This window comes from Watersipora subatra, chromosome 3 (assembly GCF_963576615.1).
Source record: "Watersipora subatra chromosome 3, tzWatSuba1.1, whole genome shotgun sequence".
NCBI classification, from domain to species: Eukaryota; Metazoa; Bryozoa; class Gymnolaemata; order Cheilostomatida; family Watersiporidae; genus Watersipora; species Watersipora subatra.
In genome coordinates, this window is record NC_088710.1 from 44,519,012 (window position 1) to 44,539,939 (window position 20,928).

The 20,928-nt window shown below is 33.1% G+C and overlaps 1 protein-coding gene across 1 annotated transcript; it reads left to right on the forward strand.

The window, feature by feature from the left end:
- The first annotated feature begins 790 nt into the window (after positions 1–790).
- LOC137390630 (sortilin-related receptor-like) lies at positions 791–9,499 on the forward strand. The gene is made up of 8 exons (XM_068076955.1): positions 791–1,272; positions 1,392–1,510; positions 1,954–2,344; positions 3,555–3,643; positions 3,736–3,771; positions 4,038–4,151; positions 7,086–7,131; positions 9,415–9,499. Exons 1-8 carry the CDS (start codon positions 791–793, stop codon positions 9,497–9,499), a joined length of 1,362 nt encoding a protein of 453 aa, XP_067933056.1.
- The last annotated feature ends 11,429 nt before the right edge of the window (positions 9,500–20,928 follow it).

Consider the following 20,928-nt stretch of genomic DNA (forward strand, 5'->3'; position numbering starts at 1 on the left):
AAAGTTACTTTTATAATGAGTCATAATAGAAATCATATATTCAGATCAAATGGAAGAAATAAATCTATTGCAAAATAAATATGAGTTTACAATTCCAGAAATATTACAGCTGTAAATTTAACTCAAGGTTTAAACTACATAAAACTTTGCTGATTGTTTTATTAAAACTTGAATGCATCATGCTTAAATTATTAGTCTATATCAAAACCTTTGCTAAGCAGAGATGCCAGGCAATGAGCAGCCCTAACATTGAAGGCTCTAATAACACCATAAACTTGGCTGCCTCTACATTGTTTTTAATAAAATATGTTTCTATCCATTTCGATAACAAACTGTAGATATAAAAAGTATTTGGATTTCAGTCACACTAGCCATTCTTCAATGATCAACACAGACTTGAATAGTTTGAAGTAGTTATCTACACATTAAAATACTCATGACTTGAAACAACTGTACATGTGACTTTCTGGTCAAAGTGCTATGGCTCTGCACTGCTATCTAATTATTCAATTGCTTTCAACGTCAAATGCACTGCAAATCAAAGGAAGATAAAGTCAGTGGAAAATGTTTTTTCATGCATGTTTTTTCATCAACAATAGTAATGAGTAATATTAGTAATACTAAATTTATTTAGTTTAGTCTACTGTAATCTATCTATGAACAGGTTCCGATAACCAAGTCACCTTAAAGTTATCTTATCCTTCAGCAATCACTTCTCCCCACAGGTTGCTCTGAGCGGTGCATCAGTAGTACACAAACATGGAATGGTTACCTTCTAAAATTCATCTGTATGGACTCCAAACTATGTGATGGTATAGTGGATTGCTTAAATGGCAGCGACGAAACGGTGACACGTTGCAATTGTTCCGGCGGTATAGAATGCTCTTTAACTGACCGCTGCTTACCTTCTGCTGCCGAATGCGACGGTGATAATCAATGCGGAGATTCCAGAGATTGGACAGACGAGTGTTTCTGTGATTATGGAGACTATCAAGTACAGTATTGTAATAACACTGGTAGATGTCTGGCACCTTGGCAGATCTGTGATGGAGTCGATGATTGTGGAGACATGAGTGATGAAACTTCCTGTCCATCTGTCGTGATGAACTGCGAATATTTTTCCGGTTTTAAATATGCCTGTGACACATTTAGTGATAAAAATGACAGATGTATCGACTTATCCTTGGTCTGTGATCTTGAAGGTGATGATGACTGTATTGACGGGTCAGATGAAACCATCTGTAATAATAATTGCTCTGCTGGAGAAATAAGGTATCACAAAGCATAAGTTGCCAAAGCAATTCTGAAACAATAAAGTGAATCGTTTGTCAATTTACTTGCAATGTTTTTCCTATGTGTTACCTTTCTCTCCGTGCTAGCTCATAATTTAGGTGCGCGACAAGAACCAGTACACTACCAGGTAGACCTATCTGTATTCCTGAAGGCATGTGGTGTGATGGAACTGCCCAGTGCCTAGATCATAGTGATGAGAACTATCTCCAGTGTCAAGGTTAGGCTAGCTGTTACTAGATATCCTATTTCGAAGTCGTATTGTTTTTGAGAGCATTGCTTGTTACAGCTGCTACTATCAATCTATAATAAGTATGTTTCTAGTTGAGACCTTCATAAACCATAATGATAGCATAAGTTACTGACAACATTTACTACAGCCTGTTTAGATTTCATTTTAATATATCTATGGAACTTTTTAGCTTTTTAGTTTTAAATACAGATCAAGGTTTTTATGTAATAAGCTGCTATTCATCCACTAAATCTTTTTCTTTAGTTGAATGACCTTATCAAGCCTTAAATCAATGTGTATATGACACTTTGAAGTAAGAGGTTGAATGAAAGACGATCGAAAAAGGAATTTTTTTACCAGCAACCAATCAAGAAAACTTACGTTAGAATTCATATGAAATTAGGCATTGAGTGTTGGCTGATATGTTGAAGGGGTCTGCATTAAAAATGGTGGAGTTGAACCATGGCGATGCCAGTCAGCAGTTGATAATGACAAATATATCTGCATCAACTCGACTAACTCCTGCAATAACAACACTGATTGTGCTGAACAAGAAGATGAATTATGCTGTGCTACTAATGAACTTGCGTGTTTTGTCGACTTCAAGTGTATCGAAGCTGAAAAGATCTGTGATGGTGTGGTTAATTGTACTGACGGTAGTGATGAAGTTTGTGCCCCGTGTGGTTCAGCTCGTTTCAGATGTAGCAATAGTCGATGTATTCATCTAATATCATACTGCAATGGTAGAAATGACTGTGGTGACAATAGCGATGAACCTGTGGATTGCAAACCCCTGAAAGAATGCACATCTGGTGACTACAGGTATGAATTATTTGTTGATAGTCTATTTTTCTTATTTGATTAAATTACAATGTCGGTCATAAGGATTAATAGAAAGTTGTAAACCTGATAAATCTGTTAATAAATTTGGATATAGAAAGCGAATATCATAGAACAAAATCTGACTCGAGCAAATGTTCATTTTTACTAGGGAATAAAAATCAATTCAATGAAGATACATTTTGATACGAGAGTACGATTCTACAAAATGCAATTTAACACAATCGACCTCTTAATTCATTAGGTTATTTTAGAGAAATAATCTTTGGTTATCAGATGATGATCCAATTTCATGAGTAATTTAATTCAATAGAAATGCTGTCATGTTTTCATCTGGCAATTTCAGTTCTATAAAAAAGGAACTCTCTCTCACTTTCACAATTCAATGCCAATTTTTTCTTGCTGCCAGAGGGCAGTTCAACTCAATAAAATTACCCTTTCTGGTTTTTAGAATGCAAATCAAAACAATATAATTACTTTTAAGCTTTCAGAGTGGTCGTCAGTTTGATAGAAATGCATTTAAGACAATTAGGTTCACTCGTTATCATTTATGAAATTTAATTGCGGCTTAGCAAAAAGCCTTCTAAATTGAAACTGTTTTAAGTTTCCTTTACTATCATTTACATTTGCTCTCTAATAGTTCTGTTATTTTAGTAAAGGCTTTGATTAAGGCCTACCTCTATTAGCAGAAAGTGAGAATCGGAAAAAGTGCTTCTAGCACTGCTTTTGCTGACATTGGTGCTATAAAACCAGTTGTTAGTTGTCTTAACACAGCAGTGTTTGCGTTGAAAAGCAGTAAAGGTTTTTTTCTATGTTTTTAGGCAAACAAACCTTGGAAAATTTAAGCAAGGTGTCAGTTATAGTTATAGAACGGCTAATTATGTATGCTAGTTAAAATTTTTCTCCAACCTAAAATTGATTAGTCATGGCAAAAAAAAATTTAGTAGTTTTTATGATATACTGTAAAACCTCTTTTTCAACTTTTTCCTTGGTATTCTAAAATGCTAAAAGGGATGCTAAAATAAAGGCCGCGCCTAAATAGAGGTTTTTGATAACTTCGCAAATACAACAACCGAAACTAAGAGTACATTGAGAAACTAATTTAAATGTAATTGTTTTAATACTTGGCAAGAATTCAATTTTAAATCTTCGCCTGAGCTATGATTTAGGGTATTATGGTGTGATTTTATAGATGCTCATCTGGTGGATGTATTGACAATGCACAGGAATGTGATGGTGTCAACGACTGCAGTGATGGATCAGATGAAGCCAACTGTGCCGGTAGTAGCTGTATTAATGGAAATATTAAATCCTTTATTAAGACCTAAAAAGCTTCAAGAATCATTCAATGCAAATGATTTTTTTGCTTTTAGATGCAGACAGTTCTTCCACTCCAGATAAAGATTCAGGTAATAAAAGTTGTTACAAAACTTAATGTTACATCTTGAGTACTTTTGGTTGACAGAACTTGATGTAAGTAGTTACCTGCCCAGTGGTGAGCTATGATTGGAGTCTTACTAGGGCGTTGAATCAGTTGTAACAACGTCAGCTTACTTTTGACAAAATCTTTGTTTAGCCACTAAAATAGAAGATACTTTTTGCTTCTCCATATTTGTGTTGATCAAAACCTAAAACTCTTTCTGCTCATAATATAAATTAACAACTATTGTTTTAGGAAATACCTCGACTACCAACAAACCTAAACAGAATAACTGGAAATGGGGTGGACCACTCTTAGGAATTGCAATATTAGCAGTGATTCTTCTTGCTGCCGGAGTAGTAATATACAGTAAGTTTCTACTAGATATTTTAGCTATAAAAATAGACAGACATTTGTGCTTTATCTAGTATGTGAGAGAGTTAGCTAAGTTTATCAATCATAATCTGTACCATCATGTAGCAGGGGTCATCGGAAATATAAACAAAACTATTGTACAGTCATACTTCAACTCATAAGTGACCCAACATACGAGAAACTTGAGATACAAGCCAGCTTTTGAGCAAGTTTTAGCACTAACATACAAGCCATGCTTGAGATACATGTCAGAGGTGTTTTATGAGAACAGCATCATTCTGTATTTTTCAACTGCTCAGGTTATACTTTGCATCGTGTTTTTTGTGCGCGATTTTCAATCATGTGAATTAAAAGTACTGTGCAAAAACCGAAAATTAACCAATACAATGAAGGATAATGTAAAGAAAAAGCGAATGATAAGAATTAATATTAAACGCGAAATTATTGTAAAATATGAGAAAGATGTATGCGTGATTGAGCTGGCTCGCCGAGATGACAGAAATACATTCACAGTAGGCACAATTATCAAACAGATGGATAATATTAAGGGCATTAAGCTTGCAAAAGGACTAACCATAGTTTCCAAATGGCATAGCGATCTTTACAATGAGATGGTGAGACTGTTCATGCTTTGGATAAAAAAACAAACAATTAGCCAGCGACAGCGCAATTGAAACGAAACTATGTGAAAAGGCCAGTGCTATCTATCAAAACTATATGAATAGACATTTGGACAAGTTGTCTGGTGGTCGTGCATTCGCCCTTTTTGAAAACGCCTGTGTTTGTCCTTATCACAACATGTTGAAAAGGCGACAAGGGCAAACCTCCGTAAATAGGTTTCTCTCAAAACAACCGGTTGATTGTGAAAACAAAACAAAGGAAAAATTAGCTAAGTCACGAGAAGAAATTTAAAACTATGAACGCCAAAGAAATTTTAATTACGTTAGGTTTAAAATGAAAGTTTGTTTTCAAGTCTGTGCATAAGAATTTAAATTTATCAACGTCAAATGTTGTGATGAAGAATAACTTTTCTCTGCCTCTCTGGCAAATGCTACTGTAAGTTGCTATTTTATGTGTTTAATTTTACATTAATCACATTTCCTTGTATTATTTTTATTTGTTGCTTTTTGAAAGCATGTAGTAAGTTAGGACAATTACCAACATGTTTTTTTCTGTTACAATATATTGTTTTAAGTGTTTTTGTTTGTGTTTTTCAGAGTATGGAAACCAATCAATATATATATTTAATTGTTCTATATATAAATAAATTGCACCAACATGCGAGTAAATTGACATACGAGCTCTGTCCCAAAACGCATTAAGCTCGTAAGTTGAATTATGACTATATGTGCAACTTGTTTCACTCATTTTGTTTATCGCAAAATTTTAAAGTTTATGTGTTAAAATTCTTCATCATTTATTTTAACGCAATTTACTCAGTGTTTTTTCTTAATCTAATACAGAAAAGAATGGATTTTGAGAAAGAACAAACCAAAATTTCAACGTGAGCAAGGAAATCAAGTAGTTGATATTATGCGAATTACTTGTAGTTCCTATGTTTTAGTGTTCCACATACAATAGAACTTCTGCTTATGAAAGACTCTGCATACAGCATTTTTAAGTTGCGAAACTTTCTTTTGTCGAGTTGCTGCTTTGACTTGTGAAATATGTTTCTAGATACAAAATGCTAAAAGGTATCTCGTATATTGTGAAAGCGAAAAAAGCAATGAAAGTTTAGTTTTACTGTGTGTTCACTTTGGAATTTACTGTTTATGCTTTGAGTTTGGTGTGTTTTCATTTTTTTACATTCAATTTTCTCTCAGTTGTCAACCATGCGCCGCCACCTTTTTCTCCACTGTTGTGTAAGTTGGAGTTATCATCTATCACTTAAAGAGTAGGAAAACTTTAGTTTTTAACAATTCAAGTTCAATTTTTTGTAGGATTACATACAGCGTTTCAGTGTGTACTGATTGAAATAAATCTTTTACTTCTGTTCTTAAAGCATTTATTCTGAGCTTAGCATGACAATAATACAGCACCAGCCTCCCTGTGACCTCCCTGTGACCTCCCTACCACTCCTTGCAGCTTTCACTTAGCCTCATTTAAGCAGTCGATGCCAAAAGCAAACAAACAATCATCCCATTCAAAATTTTAATTTTATTCTCTCTTCTTTCCATGTGTACCATTTTTACTTATTATACCGTAATATAATTCTAGCACATATTTGTGACAGATTTTGTTTAATATTTTTAATTTATACATACCAACCCAAACCTTCTCTTATTCTTTAAAGTTTTGTTGGTTTTTTATTAAATACTCTTGTCATGAGGATTTTTATATTTCTTCATGAATATTAATTCATCTTTGAACATCTTTACTAAACCACATCATTTTCATTCTACGCTCTGACTCAGACCTGTTTTTTAGGTTTTTTTCATGAGCTTACTTCAAGAACAAAAAGTACATTTTTCCTCATTAATTAAGGCAAATCTAATCAACTTAGAGGTTGCTACTTTTGCGCTAGCTTTAATCTTTATTAATCAATTATGAGTAGCATTAGAAGTAGCATAATTCAGAGTAGCCGTGTGTATAAATAAGTTCATGTGTAGAAGGCAAGCCAATTAACACACCAAGGGCCAAAAAAACTTACGTTGGCGCGGCCCAACAACTAGTCCTGGACTAGTTCTGAAGGAGGTGGTGACGAAGCCCTTGACAGGCTGTATAAAAACAAATGCAAGCAGAGCTGTTTTTTACTTTCTTGATAATGCATGTTCGCCACTATTTTTTAAATGAATCGAAAAATATATTGATTTGAAAACTACTGCGCTGTTGCAGTTGGCGCTATTGTACTGCGCTGTGCATCCTGCAGGCATTTTTTATATTCATATTATGAACATTGTTTATGGATCAACTTTTGTGAATTTGTAGAGCTCAAGAAGGGCAATAAAGTGAAGAATGACGAACAGTTTGATCTGTAAGCGATACAGCTTCTTCGATTACATATTTCTTGTTTTCCAATATGGCTCCTATTTAATTCTTCAGGAAACACTGTATTCTTCCAGATAACTGGCATCAAGTTTTTTGCTAGGCATTGGTTAATTTTAGCCTTCTCTTTGCCAAATTGAATAGGCAGTAATATTCTAAATAAAGTTTAGTGCTCATTTTATTATAATCATGAAAAATTTCATGTCATAAAGTAGAATTAAACTGAAATCAAACTAATATGAAGTCTTTAACTTGGTAAATATCTAGTTTTTCGGAATAACGTTTCTAAAATATTTGCATGCTTTAAGATTATAGTATTTTAATTTTAGAACAATCTTTACTCTTTTGCTATCCAATTGTTTTCTTTACTAAGATATTAAATATTTACTAAAACCAAGTATTTGACAATTTTAAATATGAACCATCGCAACTTTTGAATCACAATGTCTATGAAAAATATTTTGATACTAAATTAAACAGCATATGCCATAGAGACAAGGCTACGAAAATTGTGAAAATGTGTTTGCGCTTTTTTTGTAGCCTTTCCCCTACTACTAACAACTTGATCATGTACCAAGTCAGGCGATGGGTTATAACTATAGCTTATGGCCATATTATTATTGTTAGTGTCAGTCAATAGGTAGATATCAGAAGTCTATTGATGTACAGTTTGTATAGCCTCTGTAGCTGTGATGTATCTGATGTGGCAGGTCTGTGCAAAAAGGAAATCACGATAAAAAATTTTTAAAGCAAATTTCAGTTCAGCTTGAGCTGTAAGCCTGTGATTAATTTGGCTATCATATCTATTTCTATTTGGATTTCATAGGCTAATAAGTTGACTACTGACTAATCAAATAAGTTTTATATAAAACTTGCTAGAGCCAAACTATGTAGTTCATGGCACTCAATGAGTTGGGACACCAAAACCTGCTATATTCAAGTTGGATTAGGAAGCTTTTTATCATAAATACAGTTTATTATTATTCACTCTACTGCCATCCTAGCGCTACAAACTCCGTTTATTTGATAGTTTTAGGAGATGCTAGACTATATCTTTCAAGTTCATTTGTGAGAGAAGTGGTCATACCAAGATTATATTTTATAGACATAAAAGTAGGGCTGATGCTACCTTCCGAGACTTGCTCAGTAAGACTATATCATTCGGCTCAATTTAGACTATCTCAAAGGCATCTTCAATTCTGACAATGCATAAATATATTTTATTTACTGTTAGCTATCAGTTGGTTTTCGGCCTGACTGGAAAAAATTAGAGAGCTGACTAAGGCTCGGTATCATGATCCTAAGGATTTGTATCCTAATCCTTTAGGTTACCCAAGCTATATTTAGTTGTGGAATTTAAAATTGATACCTGAAGACATTGTCACTTTGAACTCAACTTTATAAACAGGCAGTAAAACTCATAGTGTAAAGCCTGTTTTTTAGCTAAAAACAAGAATGTGTAAATGCTTCAAAAAAGTATCAGCCATAAACTAAAATTGGCACAAATAAAACATGCAGTTGTTAAATAACTTTGAATTGAATTTTTTTAGAATAATCGTTGAATAAACAATTTCACTGGAATATTTTGGCTCTATGTGTATAACATATGTTTATTACTGAATTAATATAGAACTACTACAAAATTTACTGCGTTATAAATCGCAAACGGCTTGTTGGTCTCAGCTAGTTCAATTTTTCACCTCATCGCTAAAACTTTTACAACAGCTGTCATGATAGCCTGTGTACCTGTTGCTAAGTTGTCAATCACAGCATGACCGTAATGTGTAATATGGGACTAGCTTAAACTAGACAACAGTTCTAACGAACCAAATAGTTATGTATGTGTGTATGAGCCTCCTACATTCTAAACTAGTCTCAGTAAACAATGCTACACTGGCTTGGTGTTTCACTAATGGCTACACAAGTGAAGATAATTTCCTAACAGCAATGCTTTTACAACGAAAAAACTTTAATGGTGTTTTACGCAACACAACAAGTGAACCAAATATTTGAAATCTGCTTAACTGGTGCATAATTTACTCTTGACCTATTCTTACAGCTTGAACTGACTTTGTTAACTTAATAATAATCTAAGGAATTGTTTGATGAGAGGGATCAGGTGACTGCAATGAGTTTCTAGCTTGAGTTTGTCACCAGAAACTTTCTTCTTTAGAACGCTCCAGATTTTTCATTATGTTTACATTGTTTATAATCAAATAAATAAAGCTATATTCTGTATCTGTACGCCCAGTTATGACGCATTCTGTTTTAGGGTGGAACGATTTGTAACTTTGCTTTTGGACGAATATGAGAGCTGTGCTAGGAGTTCAACTATATCTGGTGAACAAGCTGAGTGAGTCAATTACTACTAGTTGTATTGTTAGTACAAGAAATCATTGATATATGTTATTTTATCCATTATAATGGTTAGTTTGGAGATTAGTAAGGGGGTTTGAGCATTCTCACCAACTTGAAAATCTGCAATGCAATTTAAATTGACTAGTTCCAACATATGCCCAGCTTTTTAAAAAGTTTTCTTCTGTTAGCTGAGACTTCTATGAAAAGTGAGATTTTAAACAGCTCAATTCGCTGTTCATTTGATTTTTGCTCGCAGTACTTCAGTCATCTAAACTGAAAATATCTACTGCACCGTCAGGTTTAGTTAGACCTTTAGATATGAAATGTCTACATTGTTTATCATTAGATATATAAAGCTTACTAAACACTTGACTATGTTCAGAGTTCTTAATACACAATACAACCTGCATGCTGATGTATGGTTAAATAATTAAAGCTTTAGCTATGGTCTGTTCATGTATGCTCAGTTATAATGCACTCTGTTTTAGGAACAGAAGGTATCTTTTGGAGTCTCTTTTAGAGAAATATAGGAGCAGTGCCATGAGTTTGCCTATAGACAATGAACAAGCTGAGTGAGTCAATTACTACAAGTAGTATTATTGGTACAAGTAATTTACACAAGTAAATAACTTTGTTTTTGTTTAGTATGTTGTTATAAGTATCAAATAATTGGGTATATATAAATATATCTATTCTATATCGTATTGATTATTTTTTAGATAGCAGCTTATACTTGTAGCATATTATTATATAAACTATGTGCTTTTAATTGTCATCCTTTTATGCTAAAACACTAGTTTGTAAAAGTTAGGACAAGGTACTGTAAAAAAAGCTTTTTACCAAGTAGAAGCATATTTAAAGAGCAGTGGTTATTATTTTATATAAATCTTTCAATGAGAACTTCTGTATTATTTGGCTGCCCTAGTTGTTGCTTTAGTAATACTACTTCTTTATATAAACATATTGTATATAGACAAGGTTTTGTAAAAAAAGTTCCCTACCGAGTAGCAAGCAACATATCTTAGCTGCTATCGGTAGTTTTTATAGCTATTACAGGAGATCTGCAATATTTCTTTGACCTAATTACTGCTTTAGTAGTAATCCTTTTTTATATAAACATATTGTAAAGGAAATCTAGATTCATGTCAGTCTAATGACTCGGCTCTGCTGGCATCTAGACTCTACTGTTACCACCAACTCCTGTAATGGTCAAGGAATAAAAAATGGTTGTTGTTCAGCTATATATTCATAATACTAAATGCCCGGGTAATAGAAGAGTCTTTGTACAAAATCTTTATTTTAATTTAACCTATAGCAATGGTTACCATTTTAACTTTCAAGCTTAATATCATAAGAAAAGTGTTTTGGGCAGTACAAATAAATTAAGATAAGAAATAACACATTTGTAAAGGTTCAAACTTGTTTAAACTGTAACATTTAAATTTCATTTTATGGAAAAAAGTGTTTTGTGCTGGTGGAATAAGTTCAGAGAAAAAATAAACAACTGTAAAAGTGTTTAAATGCAAATGTGGAATAATTAACAAGTAGTCGTTAAATAATTATGTTTTGCTACGATTGCTGGGAAAAATTATTTGGTGTATAGCTATATTATTTAAATCAATTTTATTGTTGGCATCGTAAAGTGAAAATGTCGTATAGAATGGTATAGAAACCCATAGTAATTACCTATTGCAAACACCCTTTGTAAACATCGGAAAATTTTATACACGTATTGTACATATTAAAAATGAGTAACCAAGTAATATGTTAACCTTCGTAACTATACTTACCAACAGTAACTTTAGCGTATTTAGTGGTTAGGATCTGCTAGAAAATGTAACATTACAATGTACTTTGGGCAGTATGTATCGTAGGGAGTTTTGACCTTCAAGCCAGATGTGTAGCATAAACATTGACTTTAACTTGAAAGACTTAAAGGTTGACTTGCAACAAAATTCACATTACAGTTATTTGGTATCAAAAAATTCACCATGTCTTACTCTGTTGTGCTGTAGGTGCCAAATATGTGGAAATGTGATTACAAGCTCTTAAAAGCTCAAAAATGAAAAGCCGCCTTATATTGGAATCTCTTTATTTCTCTGACATAGCCATGAAATTTGGTTATCGTCTTGTCACGTGATGTTCTCACGTGAATTGAAAGGGCAATAAAAAGCTCAATATAAAACTTATCGTAGCACTAGTTTATGACAAACACTTCGGGTTTTACCGAAGACCCCGTATTAAATATAGATGCTCGCTACTTTACAGTTTTGTTTCGGTTTGGTCTAATCGGCAAGTCGTAATCTGATCATGTGACCCAATACTTCGCAAATAATTTCTTCAGAACTTTTCGATTATCACAAATCACCAACAGGCTCGTCCTGATTATCAGACAATGATATGTACTCCTTCAAGCTAAGGCTAAAAAATTAAACGAATTTTTATGGTAAGTTATAAGATATCACTGTTAAAAGTGACAGCATTAAAATGACGATAAAACAGACGCGTAAGAACAATAGACATAGTTTTATTGAATGCGTGAAGTATATTTGTGAATTATTTCGACGACTAAGGTTGCATGAAAGTGTAAACAGAAACCATCTAACACAGCTATGTCACATTTGAGCCATTTTGGAAAGAGAATCCAAACTACGGCGGTCTTGTGTGGCTGCGATTAACTGTTCATTTTTGAGCTTTTAAGAGCTTGTAATCATATTCCCACATATTTGGCACCTACAACACAACAGAGTAAGACATGATGAATCTTTTCATATCAAATAACTGTAATGTGAATTTTGTTGCAAGTCAACCTTTAAGTTAATTAAACACATACTTACACATAAGTTTTAGTATTTAGGCTATTTTACTAGACTTTAATTTTGCCATAAGCTGAAATTCTATCGCTTATCTGTTCACAATTTCATGTTCACTATAACTTATAACGAATAATTCTGAACTGAGATGGCGAGCATCGTATCTCTTTCAAGCGTTGTTGAGGGATTTTGGCGAGTAGCGTATTAGTATCTTCGTCATTTCATCGCAATCAGTACACTGGCCGTCAAATTTTAATTTCGAGAAAACCTTTTGTTGCCATCGTGTGGAAAAAACCCCAAAAGATTTTGTGCTTATATGGCGAGAACAAAAAAATTGTGTTGCATATGGTAAGACGGAAAAAATCTTACAGCAGGGACATCGTAACTCGAGGGTACAATGTATTAATTAATAACATTAATGTGTGCAATCGCACAAATGATATACAGTATATGGTAGTGGCGATGGGTGTGATAAGAACGGATTAGCCTTGTAGTTTCAATCGCTTGTTAGTATACTTGAGATTTAAATTTTGCGAGTTTATATCCAGAACGAAGGTGATTTTCCATTGCTAATACTTTATCGTTGTAACCGAACAGATGAACGACCGACAGACATTAAGATTTATATATATAGATGGTAAATAAATGTTTACAGGAATACAAGTTTATAATATATGAATTTTTCTTTATCTGTATATGGTTTGTGATTAAACAATTGGACCTATACTCTTTATATGTATGCCAAGCTGACATGCCTTCTGTTTTAGTGATAGTCCTGACTTTCGTGACTTCCGACAGTCATTTAAAGAGTTTGTTGACAAAGGAGATTGGAGAAGGGCTATGGCTGCGACTAAACTTGGTTATCTATTTAAGTGAGTCACTTATCACAAGTAGTCTTGTTAATACAAGAAACCATAGATATATGTTGCAGTATGCATTGTGATGGTTAGTAAATAATCATTTTGTTAGCAAAAAACTCAGACTTCCATTCAACTTCAAACTTCAAATTGAATGATTTAGGGAGAAACCTAAACCATTCAATTTGAAGTTTACTTGATTTCCATTCACTAACTGAAAATTTTCAACGCCATAAGATGTTTAGACCTGTAGATAAGGACTTTTCTTAAAGTGTACGTCGTTTATGATTAAACATTTTAAGCTATACTCTGTGTATGTATGCCAAGTCAGAATGTGATCTGTTTTAGGGATGATGGTAACTTTCGTGGTATCATAGAGCTATTTTTAGAGTTTCTTTATATTGAAGAAAAGAAACTAAGTCAGATGTATGGCAACATCTGTAAATCAAGGTGAGTCATTCAGTTATTGCAAGTAGTCTTATTACATTAAACCATAAACACATGTATATGTTACAGTATGCCTTGTGCTAGTTAGTAGAGCATCCTTCTGTTGGCAAAGAACTCAGACTTCCATGATGGTACAAACCTAAACGACTCAATTAGTAGTTTTTTGACTTTGGTTTGCAGTGCAACGATTAAATAAACTGAAAATGTTCAATACAATGAGTAGTTTATGCTTTGAGATATAAATTTTTCTTTTAGTCTACATTGTCTATGATTAAATATATAAAACAAAATGTGTAATTATATATAATAAAAAATAAATAAAAAATTTTGAGTGCATTTCAATTTTTTTAAACGGTTTGTATCAGCAGTTTCAACTGATGTATGCAGACTATGTTCCTGGACCATGACTAGAATACATAAAATAATTACAAAAGGAACATAAACTTAAAAATGTACCTGCTGAATGACCTACATGTATATAGCCAAAGAGAAAACAGACTGTTATTACGAGGGCTGTTTAAATTGCGATGCTAATTTTAGAACCACATTAGTATAGTTACAATAGTTGGCTAGAAGTATGTGTTGCAACACGTTATTACAATTTCTTCTTTCTTCTTTTGTATTTCATTTTTGTCAATTTCTCTTTTTTTCCATTGTAATACATTTCTATAACATTTTCTTTTTTACTTTCTATTTTCTATGCTCTCTCATTTTTTCTTTTTTTCTTTTCTCTGCTAAACTCTTCCCATTCCCTTCATCTCTGCAACTTTCATCGCTTTTGTTTCTCTATTTCTTCTACCTTTCTTTTTTATCTCAATACCATGGATCTCTATATTAATGTGGTATCATTCATGCTTTTGTGATGCTTGCAGATCATCTACCCTTCGAACAATTTTACATTCCTAGTACATTTCAGGGATGTTCTGAAAAATCTCAGAAACTTTTCATTACAATTTTCTCGCAAGATTATTTGTAGACACCTTTGAGGGCAACATTGAGGGAACATACATTGCTGGAACATACTTCCCACAAGGTTTCAGCAATGTTGTAGGAATATGTTGCTGGAATGTTTGGCAAATGATTCTGCGCAACATTTCCACAATATTGGAAAAACGTTATGTAATAGTCTATAAACATTCCTTCCATGGTGTTGCCTCAAAGATATTAGCTAACAGCTCAGGAACTTTTGGGCAGAACATTAATTGGATGTAAATGAGTAGATACTTTCAAATATTCTGATATAGTTTTACAGAATGCTCTTCTAACGTTGCTATAAGGTACTGAGCATAACCTTCTACCAGCATTTCTTCCTTGAGCCATAACAAATATTAAAGGTGTAAACTTAAATGCACAAACAGTAGCATATTCTACCGTTTGCGCTACTATTTATGCTACCATTCACGATGATTTTACAGCACTATTCCAATTTTGTTTTATTATTTTATTGTTAGTATATCATATGATAATCCCATACAAGTATATTTAACAACATCACAATACGGGTATATAGTCAGTGGTGAAGTTTTGATCACTAGCATACACTACAACTTATGAACTTATAATTCTCTTGCACATTGCGTTCTAATTGAACCTAGTCATTTTGGTGATATTTGTTATGCGCGACAATTGAAATTCGTGATGACTTAACATAGTTTTTACATTGTTTTGCTTTCATGTTTTTCACTATAATTGTAATAGAAAATATATAAAACTTTCAATTTTTTTCATTTCAAATAATTTTTGATTGTCAAATAATGACAAATTCAAAAAAATAAATTATGCGTTCTTGTAGTGTTCTAGCTAGAATGTTACAAGAATAAACTTTGCTAGTTTTATCATAGCTTTGTTAGCGAGCATTGTTATTGAATGTCTTAGCAATGTTCTAGGAAGGTTCCTTTGGAACGTTTGAGTATAATCGTCTATATAATTGTTTATGATCAAATAATTAATGCTGTATTGTGTATCTGTGTGCCCAGCCATAATAATGTTTTAGGGGCAGAAGCTTCTGTGGAAGTTTCGCTGTATTGTGTCCTTCGGCCAGACAAAACGTTTGAGCTGTGAGTCCGGCTGAGTCTGATGAACAAGCTGAGTGAGTCAATTACTACAAGCTGTATTGCTAGCACAAGAAACCATAGATGTATGCTATTTTATGTATTATGACTAGCTGTACTACCCGGCGTTGCCCGAGTAATAAAAAAGTCTTTGGACAGAAAATTTATTTTCATATAACATACCGTATACAACATTTACCATTCTAACTTTTAAACTTTATATCATGAGAAAATACTTTTAAGCAGTTCAAATGAATTGAGAGGAAAAAGAAAACAACTGTAAAGGTTTTCAAGCTTTTTCAAATAACTACAACTTTTAAATTTAATATCATGAAATAAGTGTTTTGTTGAAATAAATTAGGAGCAAAATTAAAACTGTAAATGTGTTTAAATGAAAAAATGAAATCATTAGCAATTAATGGCTAAATATAGTATGTTTAGCTATGATTGCAATGAAAAATTATTTAATAAATAAGGTAATAAAAAAGTATATGTTATTTTTATATAATTATAATTTAGTATAATTAGGTATAATTTATTTTTATTTAACATATAACAAAATTTGCCACTCTAACATTCAAACTACATATCATGAGAAAAGTGTTTTGTGTAGTTGAAATAAATTAAGAGAAAAAATAAAAACAACTGTAAAAGTGTTTAAACCTTTTCAAACAACTGCAACTTTCAAACTTCATATCATGAGGAAAAGGTTTTGTGCAGGTTTGACAACTGAATTAAAAATAAACAAAACAACTGTAAAGGTTTTCAAACCACTGTAAATTTAAAATTTCATAACTTTCAGCGAGGTGTAAGAAGGTTGTTCGAAAACAGAGTTGTTCTAAAACTGAAACAATTTTTCCCATTAAAATAAAACTATGTAAATTATGGAATCTGTTCCAAAGCAAGAAAACAACTTCGGTGAAGTATTTTTTCAACAGTTTACACCCTAAGCTGTACTGTATACTGCATGCTGTAAATAGAAACAAGGAGATATAGATTGTGTTTAATTTTAATAAAAGGTTTTCTATTTATGATGAGGGATATAGAAAACAAAAGTAAACATTTCATATGTTTGGCTCTTAAAACATCGAAATCATTTAAGGTTAAGATACAATACTAAAAATGCAAAAATTGATAATGAAACAGATAAAAATGCAACAGATCAGTTACATCAAAAATTGTAGGAAAAAGAAAATATAAACAGCAATGGCACGTTTACTTCACATCTTTAAAGGAGAATTTTCCTCCAAAACAATTTAGGGTAACTCGACCGGATGGGGTTATCTCCCTAGCAAATTTCTTCGGTAGAGGAAATGTCGTCCCAGATGGTTCCTCCCTTTTTGGAAAGAATTGATGCATCGTAAAATGCTTCTCCGTTTGTTAGCGAATGTTTCCATGCGTTTCCGGAGCTTTGTTAATTGCAATGCGGTTTGGTAGAGAGCCAAATTTATATTCGAGCTCCGAAACGACCAAATTTCAAAATCTTTGGTGAAAAACCTAAGGGTAAAACAATTAGCACGAGCACGGATTATGTGGTATATGATAGCGCACCTGATCACTAAGTCATGGTGGCTCAGTGGTAGAGCGTACGCGCATGAGCCTTGTTAATGCATGTGTAGAGAGTTCAATCCATGATAAAACAGAATTTTAATATCCAGATTTGAAGATCTATAGCCGGAGGAACAGACATACTTTCACATTTATATATATAGATGGTTAGTTTATTCTTTAAAGGTTGACTTGCAACAAAATTCACATTACAGTTATTTGGTATCAAAAGATTCACCATGTCTTACTCTGTTGTGTTGTAGGTGCAAAGTATGTGGAAATGTGATTACAAGCTCTTTAAAGCTCAAAAACGAAAAGCCGCCGTAGATTGGAATCTCTTTATTTTGATGACGTAACCACGATATTTGGTTATCGTCTTGTCACGTATGTTCTCACGTGAATTGAAAGGCCAATACAAAGCTCAATATAAAACTTATCGTAGTACTAGTTTATGACAAACACTTCGGGTTTTACCGAAGACCCCGTATCAAATATAGATGCTCGTTACTTTACAGTTTTGTTTCGGCATTATTCAATCGTCAAGTCGTTCTCTGATCATGTGACCCAATACTTCGCAAATAATTTTTGCAGCACTTTTCGATTATCACAGGTGACCAACAGGCTCGTCATGATTATCAGACAATGATATGTACTCCTTCGAGTTAAGGTTAAAAAGTTTAACGATTTTTTACGGTAAGTTATAAGATATCAGTGCTAAAAGTGACAGCATTACAATGACGATAAAATAGACGCGTAAGAACAATAGACATAGTTTTATTGAATGCGTGAAGTATATTTGTGAAAATATTTCGGCGAATAAGGTTGCAAGAAAGTGTAAACAGAAACCATCCTCTCACAACTACATCACATTTGAGCCGTTTTGGAAAGGGAATCCAAACTACGGCGGTCTCGTGTGCCTGCGATTGTCTGCTCGTTTTTGAGCTTTTAAGAGCTTGTAATCACCTTTCTACATATTTTGCACCTACAACACAACAGAGTAAGACATGGTGAATCTTTTCATATCAAATAACTGTAATGTGAATTTTGTTGCAAGTCAACCTTTAAGGAGGTATGATCTTTTCACCAACTTGCAACGTTCACCAACCTACATGTATAGTGCAATTTTAAATTGAATAGTTCTAACATAAGCCCAGTTATTTTTAAAGTTTTATCAAAGTCGTTTCTTCCTATTTTTAAAGTTTTTTTTAATATTTAATCTTGGTTTGTAGTCCTCGAGTCACCTAACCTGGAAGATTTAGTGTAATGAGTAGTTTATGCCTTGAGAAGTGAATTTTTTTTGTCCACATCGTCTATGGTTAAATATAAAAAACCATAGCTTAGTCAAAATTTGAGCACGCTCAAACTTTTCAAAACGGTCCGTAATAGTAGTTTTAGCTGGTATATGCAGGCTCACCATTCTTGAACCATGACTAACGTGATTGCAATAGGAATATAAGCTTGAAAATGTGCTTGCTGAATGACTTATACGGTATATAGGCTGTTAGGGCCGTTTAAATTGTGACGTTAATTGTAGAACCATATTACTATATAGTCAGGATAGTTACTATAGTTAGGTCACAAGTTTACGTGTTACAAGGGGAAAAGAAATTATGTGTTAATTCAGCTTATACATTGTATTGTAATTGTATACAATTACTGTATCAATTTTTACATCTTTTTCAAGTTTTGCTCAGTTTATTGATTACAATAGGAATATAAGCTAAAAATGTACTTGCTGAATGACCTATATAGCCTAAGTGAAACCAGAGTGTTATTACGAGGGCTGTTTAAATCATGATGCTAATTTTAGAACCATATTATTATAGTCAGTATAGTTACTATCGTTATTTAGTTAGGTCACAAGTTTATGTGTTACAAGGTGAGCAGGAAAAGTGTGTTAGTTCAGGTCATACACGACATCACCTGACTGCATATTATTATTGTGTTACTTTCTCTCTTCCTCTTTCTTTTCTCCCTCGTTTTTGTCAACCTCTCACTTTCCCTGTTCTATCACATTGCTTTTATTCTTTATCCTTTTTGTTCTTTATACTCTCTCTTGCTTTATGTTCTTCTTTTCTCTGCTGAACTTTTCCATTGTGTTATATCATTGATCTCTAAATTATTGCTGTATCATTCAAGCTTTATTATATTTGCAGATTAGCCAGGATCCTCTCTGAATATGTTTAACCTCTCCAGTTATTTTCTCCAGCCAAGTTCTTTTCAATATCATGAATAATTACTTTCGATGTGCGTTTGCGTTCTTTTTCACAGATTTAGTGCTATATTTACTTTTGTGTGTATTGTTGAATGCTTTTGCTTTTTAATAAATTTGGTTAGCATCATTTTTTCATTAATAGCAAAATTTGTCTGAACATTAGAATTTGTGAAGTTTGCAATATTTTTACATATCAGCGTTTCACGAAGCTTTGGACATCATGAACTCTGGATTGGCTGCAGTACGTGTTTTCTGGTTTGCTGCTTCCAAAGTATCAAAATATAAAAAGGGTGTTCAAGTTATGTATTTCTGAAGATAATCATGCTCAAACTTAGGAAATAGACAAATTATTACCAAATTACTAGTCTAGATTACTAAACTGTAAAAATCAATAAAATTTGAATACTACTATAGCATTAAAGCTTTTTAAAGGTATATCACATGAGTGAAACAAAACTATGATATGGCAGAGATGAGGTTAGAATAAATGACAGTGTTCGTAACTCCTGCAAACAACTTTAGCAAAAACTAGTCAAAGTTGAAAAGCTTTAAATCAGAAACCTAAGTTGGGCATAATTACTACCAAATGTTAGGAAAAATGGTTCAGCTCAGCTAGCATTTCTATTGGCATCCCTTTGTGCACAAGGTCAGGATATTTGCCTGAATATTCTACATCAGAGCCTGATATTACACAGTACCAAAGGAATGAGTTACAATATTAAAGGGAAGCCGGTTTTAGAAAATCCAGTTTTATTGAACAGTTCATTAGTCAGGTTTGACATTTAAACCAATTTTGACACGATTGGAATGTTTTGTCACAACTTCTGAGTGTCACACTAGAAAAAGACAAAGCGCTACTGGCCAGACTTATAGAGTGCATATCATCCAAAGTGGTTTCAGCTAAAAAATAAGTGCCATCACAAAAGAAGGTATCTTTGTCGCAGACTAATAAGTCAAACTCACCAGTCATAATTCAAATTCGTGCTACGAGAGCAACACGACCAATAAAAAGCTGCCGATCCTGTGTTATGAGACACTAAAAGAAGTAGCATGACTTGAGGAAATGTGTAAAATATCTGCTATTATTAAGCTGACCTGCTTGCTACTCACATGTTCCCACAACTGAATGACGATATAATTACTAGTGAAGTAGATAGCCTAGACATAATAGTTACCAGAATTGTCTCCTCCACAATTGCCAATGACTGAGAATAAAACGTTACTGCTGAGTACAATAGCAGTCGGTATGAATGAAGTAAATATGGACACTGGAGCCTTCTATGGTGCAATGGCACTGGTGATGCTAACCAGCAAGGACAGTCTGGCATCAATTGCTGTGGATGTCAGGCTACTAGTTTTTTTAGGTCAACAAATACATGTACGAGATGTATTTGTTGTAGTAACAATACTTAGTAACTGATGAAGTTTTTATCAGTTTTTGCTAATGTATTCCCAGCAGGATTGATTCTTACCGCTGACATCTACCTGTATTGCTAC